At 40.1% G+C, this 12,217-nt stretch overlaps 1 protein-coding gene across 1 annotated transcript in view; it reads left to right on the top strand.

Moving 5' to 3' along the window:
* The window catches only part of NBEAL1 (neurobeachin like 1), a 502,828-nt gene that overhangs the window by 442,704 nt on the left and 47,907 nt on the right, over window positions 1-12,217 (top strand). Inside the window, 2 exon segments of the mRNA XM_030208867.1 lie at window positions 4,575-4,669; window positions 5,520-5,636. Of these exon segments, the coding sequence (XP_030064727.1) occupies window positions 4,575-4,669; window positions 5,520-5,636 (212 nt within the window).

The following is a 12,217-nucleotide window of genomic DNA, read 5'->3' as shown; positions in this document are numbered from 1 at the left end:
TTTGTTGGATTTATTTTAGCTAATTTTGTATAACGGGCCTGATAGATTCTGTCATCTGACCATATCTATTTGAGATTGTGTTTTTGGTATCTAGGTTTAGAATCAGGATGGGAAATCAGTAAAACCAAGCAGTAAATTACCAGCAAGGCTGTAGGTTGATGGATTATTTTGAAATGTTTTGAATAAAAGTTAGAGGAAAAAACACAAGCCTGAGAATGTTCAGGCAAAACTTGAAAATGAAATGGCCTAAATTATGGGATTATTGGCAAATTTTAGGAGCAAAAATGAACTGCAGGATGAATTACTATATAATTTGATGTGAATCAGTTTTCAAAATCATTGATAAATTTGCTATGTCTAAAAGTCTACATTATGTTCAGGCTATCATACTGTCTATAAGTCCAGACTTCAAAATCTCATCAGTAAACCAGGGTCCTTTTATCTATGAGTCATTCTTATCTAGGGTTGCCAACTTCTTAGAGAAAAACCCGACACCTGCCCCGCCCTATGCCCCTTGCTACACCTACTGTTTCTTTTTTTTTTTTTTTTTTTTATAGAAGTCTTTATTAAATATTGAGAGACATAGCAAAAGGCAAACAGGCCACAACCGGCTACTTAATCAAGTACAGTACAATACTGGAGGAACACAATCTCCAATAACCAGAGAGAACATGAACAATATGCATTCAACTCTCAAACCTAGCGTAACAAATGTTTATGTACTTCTAAGATTTCTCTCAGGATTTTATAATTAGCCCCCCCCACCCCCCAAAAAAAAAAAACACCCACAGCACCCCCACCCCCTCCCCTTCCCAACCTCGAGCTTTCAACAAGAACAGTGTTTCAGGAAAGGATTCCAGATAGCTTCCCACTTGGACAGAGTATGGCAACGAATGGCCCAGTCTCTCTTCATTTCACATATGTACCACAGCTTATTTAACCATTTAACCAAAGACGGAACAGAAGGAGATTTCCATTGAGCAGCCAGAGTAACCCTAGCATCCGACATAGCATAACGAACCAATAAGGCCTGTGATTTAGTAAGATCTGGAGGTTTCTTAGGGAAAAGGTAATATTCAGGGGACCACTTTATGGGCTTAGAGAACCAACACTGACGTCTATATTGAATTGCCTTTCAGAAAGCCCGAGCCTTCACACGGGACCACCAAAAATGGCCCATGGTACCCTTCTGCCCACATTCCCGCCAGCACAACGGTGATACCATAGGGAACATGTGGTGAAGACGGGCTGGAGTAAGATACCACCTATATAAAACTTTTACAGCATTTTCTTTAAAAGGAATGAAAATAGAGATCCTTTGTAAGGCATTTTCGAGCAAGGTCCAATCCTCATCTCCCAACGTCACGCCCAATTCCTGATGCCAGTGCAATCGATGCTGCATGTGGGGCTGCATTTGCTTATGTTGGTAATTGTACAAACAAGATACAAGACCCCTCGTCCCCTTAGAGTCTTCACACAAATCTTCAAGAAAGGAATCCTCTTGAATCACCTTGGCCTTTATTTCAGCGGCAGAGAGGAAGTGTTTCAATTGAGTATAAGCAAAAATCTCATTCTGAAAAATTGCATAGGTTTCAGCCAAGGTGTCGAATGGGATGAAGGCCTCATCATCAAAAAGTTGACCACAAGTCTCAAGGCCCAGGGAGCACCAACGGAAAAAAGTCCCTGGTTTTAGGCCAGGTGGAAAGAGTAGATTATATGTTATTGGTGTAAGTTTGGATAAAACTGAGTCAGGCTTGGCAAATAAACCATCCCATTAGTAAAAGGTTGTCAGAATCGAGGGACACGCATCTTTGCTCAATGGATGGTATCTACGTGGAAGCCTCATTAATGAACACAAAGGGCAAGAACCGACCGAAACCTATTCCAAACCTATCCACGGCTTTTGAGGGCTAGCATGGAACCATTCAAGAGCAGCCCGAACCTGAGCACCCTTATAGTACCAGTAAACATTGTGAACGCCCAGTCCACCCTTTTTTCGATCCCGATAAAGTAGTGATCTAGGGAGTCGATGCCGTTTGTTAGACCATATAAAATGGAGGAGATGATTCTGCAATCCCGAGAGAAACTTACGAGGTAAACGAAGAGGAAAAACCTGGAATAGATACATCAAACGTGGCAACACGTTCATTTTCAGTGTGGCTATCCTGCCAAATCATGATAATTCAAAGGTGCTCCAGGCCTCCAGGTCTTTATATAATTCCCGAAAAAGGGGAGGGTAATTAGCTGAAAATAAATCTGAAAAGTTCTTAATTAGATGATTCCCCAAGTACTTAATGCTTCGGGTCACCCAGCGAAAGGAAAAGGCTTGTTGTAGAGATTGTAAAACCGGACGAGAAATCCCAAGAGCCATGACTTTTGATTTAGTCATATTTATTTATTTATTTATTTGTTACATTTGTGTCCCACATTTTCCCACATATTTGCAGGCTCAATGTGGCTTACATAATACCGTAAAGGCATTCGCCAAGTCCGGTAGGGGATAAGTACAAAAGATGTTATAGTGGGATAGGAAAGATAAGATTCAGTCAAGTTGGGTTAGAGGTAGAAGGGTTTGTTAATGTCCAATACGATCTTTGATAGTGAAGTGTTGCAGGGTTGAGGCATTTAATTTGGGTCAGTCGGGTATTGAGTTTAAAACCCGAAATGGAGGAATATTCGGCTAAAAGCTTTACTAGATTAGGCAAGAAAAGTAGTGGTTTGGTTAGAGAGAGAAGGATATCATCCACAAACATCGCCAGTTTATATTCACGACCACCCACCATAATACCCGAGACATTAGGATTAGAACGTATAGCAATAGCAAGAGGTTCCATAACCAAAGCAAATAACATTGGCAAGAGAGGGCATCCTTGACGTGTACCTCTAGACAAGAGAAAAGTAGGAGAGTTTCCACCGTTAACACGCACACAGGCTCGAGGAGATTTGTAGAGTGCTTTAGTCCAGCTCCGGAATCCCGGCCCAAGACCAAATCGCTCCGTGACACTAAGCATGAAAGGCCAATGAACATGATCAAATGCCTTCTCAGCATCTAATCCAAGAAGACACTTGGGAATCTTGAGCTTTCTAGCTACACGTAGCAAATTAATCATACGACAAACATTATCTTTGGCCTGCCTTTGAGGAACAAAACCAACCTGATCAGGGTGGATTAAATCAGGTAGAACTTTTGCTAGTCGATTAGGTAGAACCTTGGCTATTATTTTAACATCAGAATTAAGAATGGAAATGGGGTGATAGGAAGAACACTTTGTCCTGTCTTTACCTGGTTTTGGGATCACCGCAATCCAAGCTTTCATCATTGAGGGAGGCAGATCCTGCCCACTCTGAACTTCATTAATAATCTCAACTATTATAGGAGCAAGCGCCCCCCACCCCCAAAACATCTTATAAAAATCATTTGGTAGACCACCTAGTCCAGGGGCTTTCCCAGTTGGAAGATCCTTAATGATTTTAGTGACTTCATCCACATGAACCGGGCATTCCAAAGCACAACATTGCGCTTCTGTTAAGGAAGGAAGTGCTTGGGATGATAAGAAAGCCTCAATTGCTTCTGGATGAATCGTGGAATCAGCCGAGTATAAAGATTGATAGAAGGTCTGAAAACGCTGACGAATCAAAGAGGAATTGGTCAAAACGTTATTCCTACCATCTCCAATCTTAAGGGTGCAACCTCTATCCACTCCCCTGTAACTAAATATCTTGCTATTTTACTCCAGTTGGAACAGACATGTCTTCAACTTCTGTCTAAAACTAACTGGCTATTTGTTTAGCAGCAGCCACTAAATATACAAGTCCCCTAACCATGAATTTTCAGCAACACTATACAGGTGAAGGGCAATTCTATAACAAGGTGCTCAACATGTAAATGCACAAAAAATTAGCACTTATGCACATAAATGCCATAAGCGCTATTTTTTAAGGGTATGCATAAGTAGCAGAGTGCACAAATGCAATGGGGGGGGGGGGGGCATCCACAACATGCATATGCCTCCCAGTTACATGCATCACTTACAGAATACTATAAGTTATGTGTGCCCTTGCCGCATTTAGGTGTGCCCAAATACTTCTATGGCTGGTGTAACTGCATGCGCCTAAATGAAAGATGCACCATTCTGGATTATGCTAGTATTCTATAACAGACTCTGAGCAGTCAGTTGCCATTATAAAACAGGCTGTCACCACGCAGCATCAGGGCACCTAAAAGGAGTCACACACTTATAGAATTTCCACAGTAGTGCTGCTGAAAATTTCCCCTAAATATTCCAGCACGATCTGGCTATTGCAGCGGTGGAGCAAAGTTGTTTTGCCCAGCTATAATGGATAGCACTGATATTCAACTATTGCCTATATAGATTAGTCCAAGAAAGCACAAAGGCAGACGGTCTGCAAGCTCCAAGATGGAAAATGCACAAAGCAGATCGTTAGATTAGTGCCACCTGGTCTACTGCTACCATTGTTACCCAATTATAGTTGGGTCAACTGAGGGTAACCTTTAAATGCCATGGTATGTATATGCTGTCATAACCAGAAAAACATTCTCTTTTTTCATATAGACATTGTGACCTGCCTAGCCACAGATTACTGTGGAATCCATTTAATTTCTGGCTCCAGGGATACCACGTGTATGATTTGGCAGATAGTACAGCAAGTAAGTTAATGTGCAATATTTTTGTATAATTTTGCTGCGGTTACATAGTTTAATATAGTGTGCTGCTCTTCATGCACATTTATTACTATAACTTTAGAATGGCTATATCTGCTTTGTCTCTTATGCTGTGTTTTCCAAAAGAAAGAAGATACATATCCTGTAGCCTTGGCCACATTTTTTTGACCTCTCTTTTTCAGATTTGGTTCCAGTTTCATCTAGGGATCTCTCCAATCATCCAAAGATTACCACCTACTTCTATTTTTTTTTACCCTTTTCCTAAAGACTGTAGAACCCTTTTTGGGAGGATGGATGGGATAGAGAGCTTCTCTGAAACAGACTACGGAAGTTTCAACTGTCAATCACCTGCTTTCACTAGGGTCCAGAATCACTTTATGCTCTACCTACATCAGGGATTCCCAACCCAGTCCTTGGGACACACACCAAGCCAGCCTGGTTTTTAAGATATCCACAATGAATAAACATTAATTCATTTGCATGCACTGCCACCACTGTTTGCTGATTTTGTGCATGTTCATTGTGGATATCCTAAAAACCTGATTGGCTTGGAGTGTCCCAAGGATGGCATTGAAAATCTCTGGCCTAGATCCATGTGCCTAATGACACCAATCTTCAGGGACGCCACTTGGCACTATTGAGAGATCTAATCTGAAGTCTGAATCTTTTGTTTCAGTGATGGTGGGAAGTGTTTCTGCCAAGCCACCAGGCCTTGGGAAACATTTGCTATCGGTCTGTTGTGCCTTTTAGATTGAGTGAATCATACTAATTGTAGCATGATACTGGATCTAAATTTTAATTTTATCTTTTTTTTTGTCTTTCATGGAAACACCAGGGTGGAGCATTTGTGGGCATGGCATCTAAACCTATGCAGATTCTATATGGGCATACTGATGAGATATCCAGCGTTAGCATCAGCACGGAACTAGACATGGCAGTTTCAGGAGCTAGGGTAAGCTTCTGCTTGTTCTTAAAGAATGATTTGGAATTAATCCTCAAAAGTGTTGCCGGTTTCTTTCCTCATTTCTCCTCTTTTCCAGATCCAAATATTGGACTGGTGGAATTGTAAGTTGCACATTACTTTTTTCCATCAATAAGCAAACCTAAATCGGGCATACAAGTGAGTGGGCAACATCATCTAGTGATACCAGAACAGAACAGCTCTCTCAGAGCTCAGAACTATTTTAAAGTTCTGAGCATCAGGTACCTTTCCTGCACACAATAGTCTCCTCAGTATCTGTTTTGTTTTTTCTGCTCTGCCAAATGGACGTGAAAATGAGCATGTTTTTCCTGATGCCTTCTCTCTTCTAACTTCTTTTATTTTATTTTGGTCAAAATTTCTAAGACAGTCAGTGTAGAAGATCCAGAACTTTCATGCTCATTCTAAAGGAATAATTTTATAAATTCATTTTCATATGTATGTGACCTCATACACACACAAATGATCTCTTATAAAATCTGACCGGTATATGTAGCACATTCTTTGCTGGCAGGTGTGTACAGGGGTGCAGTTTGAGCAGAGCACAGGCAGACTTCACTGATGTGTAGATTATTCAAGTACATGGGTAAATTAGCTTATCTAGGTTGAGAGCTGGTATAGATATTGATGCCTGTAAAATAGTACAGGAACCTGGCCATGCTGGGGAAGCAGTGAGTGATTTGAACTATGTCCAGAAGTCATGTCATGCTGGGGAGGCAGTGAGTGATTTAAACTGTGTCCAGAAGTCATGCCATGCTGGGGAAGCAGTGACTGATTTGAACTGTGTCCAGAAGTCATGCCATGGTGGGGAACTGTCCTATCCCCACATCATTCGACAACATTGCCCACTAACTCATGGGCCTGATAGTCCTGCTGTCTATGAATATACCTGTTACAGGTGAAAAACAGTTTTACTCCTATGGTAACCTATTATGAAGGTAAGCCTATGTTTAATTAGTGTTACATGCACGCTAAGTGGAGACCTGAAAAGTTCAATTGACTTTTTTTCAAACAATGACATGCTAAATTGTATTGTTCATAAAACTCTTTACACAGGTTCTTACCTGTTTTCATTAACCATTCCTTATACAGCCGTTCTCTCCACACCTTGGACTCTTGTCATCTACTGTCCCCTTCCCCAAAAAAAGCACTCTGAATCTGCGATACTCGGCTTTCTTTTTTCTTGCCTCAAAGCTTTGGAATGATTTACCCCCGCCTATAAGGTCTGAATTGTTATTTCCAACATTTAAGTCCTTAATAAAATTTATTTTTTCAAATTGACCTTTGGGTCCTTGATTTAGGAACAGTGTTACGTTGTATGAGTTAGTATGTTGGATTGTTTACTGCCTCTGAGCAAATGATTCCTTTCCAGTTTTAAATGGCGTTACATAAGTACATAAGTAATGCCCTACTGGGAAAAGACCAAGGGTCCATCGAGCCCAGCATCCTGTCCACGACAGTGGCCAATCCAGGCCAAGGGCACCTGGCAAGCTTCCCAAACGTACAAACATTCTATACATGTTATTCCCGGAATTGTGGATTTTTCCCAAGTCCATTTAGTAGCGGTTTATGGACTTGTCCTTTAGGAAACCGTCTAACCCTTTTTAAAACTCTGCCAAGCTAACCGCCTTCACCACATTCTCTGGCAACGAATTCCAGAGTTTAATTACCTGTTGGGTGAAGAAAAGTTTTCTCCAATTTGTTTTAAATTTACTACACTGTAGTTTCATCGCATGCCCCCTAGTCCTAGACATTTTGGAAAGCGTGAACAGACGCTTCACATCCACCTGTTCCACTCCACTCATTATTTTATATACCTCTATCATGTCTCCCCTCAGCCGTCTCTTCTCCAAGCTGAAAAGCCCTAGCCTCCTTAGTCTTTCTTCATAGGGAAGTCGTCCCATCCCCACTATCATTTTAGTCACCCTTTGCTGCACCTTTTTCAATTCCACTATATCTTTCTTGAAATGCGGCGACCAGAATTGAACACAATACTCAAGGTGCGGTCGCACCATGGAGCGATATAACGGCATTATAACATCCTCACACCTGTTTTCCATACCTTTCCTAATAATACCCAACATTCTATTCGCTTTCCGAGCCACAGCAGCACACTGAGCAGAAGGTTTCAGTGTATTATCGACGACGACCCCCAGATCCCTTTCTTGGTCCGTAACTCCTAACGTGGAACCTTGCATGACAAAGCTATAATTCGGGTTCTTTTTTCCCCACATGCATCACCTTGCACTTGCTCACATTAAAATTCATCTGCCATTTAGCCACCCAGTCTCCCAGTCTCGTAAGGTCCTTCTGTATTATTAGCTTATATTTGATTTTAAACCGCTTAGGCCTGTTTTCAGTAATAGTGGTATATCAAGAACTAATAAACATAAATATAAACATTAATAGAATCAGAATGTAAATCTAAATTTTAATAGTTCCCAGAGGCAGCAGCTACGTGAATTCCTCTAAGGAATACCATTTTTGCAAAACACATTGGATGAAACACTCTTCATTACTCCACTGAATATTCAAAAATACTGTGATGGTTATGAAGGCACATAAGTGCATAGAAAAAAATGCTACTTATGTGCATGTGTGCACTGCATGAGTGGAACATTGAACAGGCATGGCATGTCTTCAGCATGTGCGTGCAACGTATACTATAAGTTGCACACTTAGGCCTGTCCATTTACGCCTACTATTAACCTGGCATAAATGGCCGCATCGTGCCTAAATTTAGGTGTGCCAGTTCAGTTTTATGCTAGTATTCTGTAGCAGCGTTTTAGCACACACATGTCATTATAGAATTGGCACTCATCAGCGCCCCTAACTGAAGGCACCAAGTTATAGAATTGCCCCCATTTTGTTCTTAATGTTTGCGATGCCTACTGCATTGTAGATTTAAAAATGCCTTTCATATATACAAATAATTACATCCATAATAAGTGGTCTATAAATAACTATTCAAAAATAATTAAAAAAAATACACAGTACCTAATATTTATACACAGCAGTCAGCATTCTTTTAAATGCCAGCCGCAGTGTTTAATTTACAGATATTCAGCATCACTATCTAGAGAGCGAGTAGTAGTGCCCCACCACTGACACAGCTTTTCAGGCTCTTAGGGATTTAAATAGCCTGATACTATTCATATAACTTTTACAAATGTTTGTCAGCTGCCAGCGCACGCATGAATGCTTTTGAATCAAGTTGTATAGTCTGTTTTCATAAGATAGGGGCAGGGCTAGTGTTAGACATTCAGGGACCCAGTACAGAAACCAGAGAGGAGGCCCAAAAGCTGGCCTTCAGCCTGTGCCTTCTTTAGTTTGAGGGAGGTCTGAGGCCCTCTCTGGTATGGGGGCCCAGAGCAATTACCCTGTTTGCCACTCCCTAACAGTGGCCCCAAGTGGGGGCAATATAATCCACAACAGACAGTTCTTAGCCCTGCACCAACAGTTCTCACATATAGCAGTTATAACAATTGTCCTCAGCAGTGACTTGTTTCACACTAGGATGTCACCTAGTGATTCACTGTAATTGTCATCGGTCTTACCCAACAAGTTCATTATTCTAGAAACTTTTAATATTTTATGTTACCTTTTCATATGTTAGAAAAGCGTTAATTAACTTTCTCAAACAGTTCTGTTAGATGCTGATGGACCCACACCGACATGGTCCATGTTTCGAGACCTGCTTCAGGGTCTGGTCCTATAGAAAAATACTACAAATTAACTATTTAATAATCTTAAAATACACATCATTTAACAATTTCCTGCTAGCTATTGCTTACCAATGTGGCCTCAGCGTTTAGTTCTACTTATGTTTCTACTCCAAAATGGCAACCTTCATGTCCCATATTCATTTGATAGTATCTCTGCTCTTTATAAATTGGGAGATATTAACGTTACACTCGTGTTTTCATAAACGTCCTCTCATTGCTTATCAAAAGGGTAAAACAATAGGAGAAAGTTTTTCTTATAAATGCATAGATTATGACATGATGAATGAAGAGGTAGGACACTACAAATGTGGTACATGTCAATGGTGCAAGTCCACATTTGAAGGTCCACGTTGGCTTTTGACAAAATATCAGAAAACATTAGTGTCCCATACTAGATCTACCTGTGACTTTAAATATGTCATTTGTGCGATATCATGTCCTTGCAATCTCCTTTATATAGGTAGAACTAGTAGAGCAGTGAAAAATCGCTTAAATGAGCATAAGCCTTGTATAAATTGTAAGGTTTTGACAGCTCCACTTGTGGCTCATTGCATTGATTCTCTGAATTAAGATGGAGAGTTATAGATAAAATAGAATAGGAATGGGAGGGTGGTGACATGGAAGGTTTGTTAAACATAAAAGAACAATGGTGGATATGCCAGTTAGAAACTATTTATCCTAGTGGATTACATTTAGAGATAGGCTGGTAATCATTACTTTAAGCAGATGAGGGGTGTAGTCTGCTTCTGTTATGGGCAGAGTTTCTGGCAGGTGGTATGACGTTATTTAACTGGCGTCCGAATCCTCATTTTGGAGTAGAAACATAACTAGAACTAAACGCTGAGGCAGCATTGGTAAGCAGTAGCTAGCGGGAAATTATTAAATGATGTGTATTTTAAGTTTTTCAAATAGTTAATTTGTAGTATTTTTCTATAGGACCAGACCCTGAAGGAGGTCTCGAAACATGGACCATGTATATTATATTATACTTATCTAATAGAAATTACTGTGAGAGCTCACAGAAACGGTGTAATGGTAATCTAAAAGACAAGTAAATAACATTGTTAAAGATAATTACATTTTGATGTTAGAAAGAAAGAAGTAATAAATTTATTTTATCTTAAAAATAAAACACTTGATTGTTTAGTTATTTACTTTAGACATTTTCCCCACCTATTTTAGAAATAGGACAGAGAGGTTAGTTTCAATATTTGTGCCTTTATCTTTGTTCTGGTGAAAGTTTACCTGAGGTATTAAATAGGGTATAGTAAGGTACATTATTCACTCTTGAAGATGGGGTCACATAAATATAAAACGTTTCTAGAATAATTAACTTGTGGGGTTATACCGATGGCGATTACAGTGAATCTCTAGGTGATACCGTAGTGTGAAATGAGTGACAGTAGAGGTCAATTGTAATACCCGCTGTAAATGCCTTTGAATATCAGGCCCAATTAAGATAACTTTGCATAACTCACCTAGGTCATACACCACAAATAGTACTGCAAAAGAAACGTAAATTTGGTGCAATGCACAACAGGTAGAATAGTTTAATTTTAAAAAACAGAGCAGTAGCACCAGGGGATTTACATTAGTGAACAGTAATACATGCTGGTTTTGCTATTTAAACATGTAAGTGGCACGTAGGTAATGGATTCTGGAAATCTGCAGATCTGTAGGACTCACAGAGAAAAAGATAGGGCAGCACCAATCCAAAACCAATACAAGAATTTCAAAACACAGGCAATTTTTGCCTGTAAGGTTGCTAGACCTGTGCTGCATTCAGTGTTGTCAGATGTTTTAAAGTCTAGCAACCACCGGTTACTAGACCTGTGCTGCGCTCAGTGTTGTCAGATGTTTTAAGGTTGTCAGATGTTTTAAGGTCTAGCAACCACTGTGTTCAGCGTTGTCAGATGTTTTAAAGTCTAGCAACCACCGGCTACTAGACCTGTGCCGTGTTCAGCATTGTCAGATGTTTTAAGGTCTAGCAACCACTGGTTATTAGATCAGCGTTGTCAGATGTATTAAGGTCTAGCAACCACTGTTTACTAGATCTGTGCTGTGTTCAGCATTGTGCTGCATTCAGCATTGTCAGATGTTTTAAGGTCTGGCAACCACCGGTTACTAGATCTGAGCTGTGTTCAGCTTTGTCAGATGTTTTAGATGACAAACTTTTCAAGCAAGAATAGCCTTCAGTTTAAGATTCTGGTGTTGGTTTTGTATTGGTCCTCACCTATCTTTTTCTCCTTACTTGAACATTTTGTGCTAGGGGAACTTTATCATCTTTTTTTATTTTTTAATCCAAGTGCCATCATCCCAAACCTTTTGATGTTGGAGGTGATTTGTTATACATGACCTGAAGCATGTGCAAATACTGATGAAGAAATTTTCTGGGATGTACATGCATTGCCATTCTAAAGCATGCAAAGCACACATACTTTGAGGGACCACCCAATCCAAGCCCAGAACACACCATTTTAAAATCTGTGTGTACTCAAATTGCTACTTACACACTTTATACACATGAAAATGGTGCATAATGCTGCTAAAATTGCATCCAGCCTCTCTGATTATAGGCAGTTTTATGAGAAGCTTTTATGCTTTAGTTTGCAGGTACAGAATTTCTTCTCTCTGCCCCACATCTTTCATGTTTTACTCGCATTTTCAGTGAGGCCTAAAATTGCATTTCAAGATCTGTTTTCTAACATAAAACTTGCCATTCCTTTATTTTTATATGACACTCACAACATGCCATGCCACACGTGCATACACTTGCAAAGTGGTATGTGCGTCTGTACTGCACGGGGACTGCAGTGGACAATGCTCAAA

Source organism: Microcaecilia unicolor, chromosome 7, assembly GCF_901765095.1.
Source record: "Microcaecilia unicolor chromosome 7, aMicUni1.1, whole genome shotgun sequence".
NCBI lineage: Eukaryota > Metazoa > Chordata > Amphibia > Gymnophiona > Siphonopidae > Microcaecilia > Microcaecilia unicolor.
This window is presented reverse-complemented; position numbering and strand designations above follow the sequence as displayed.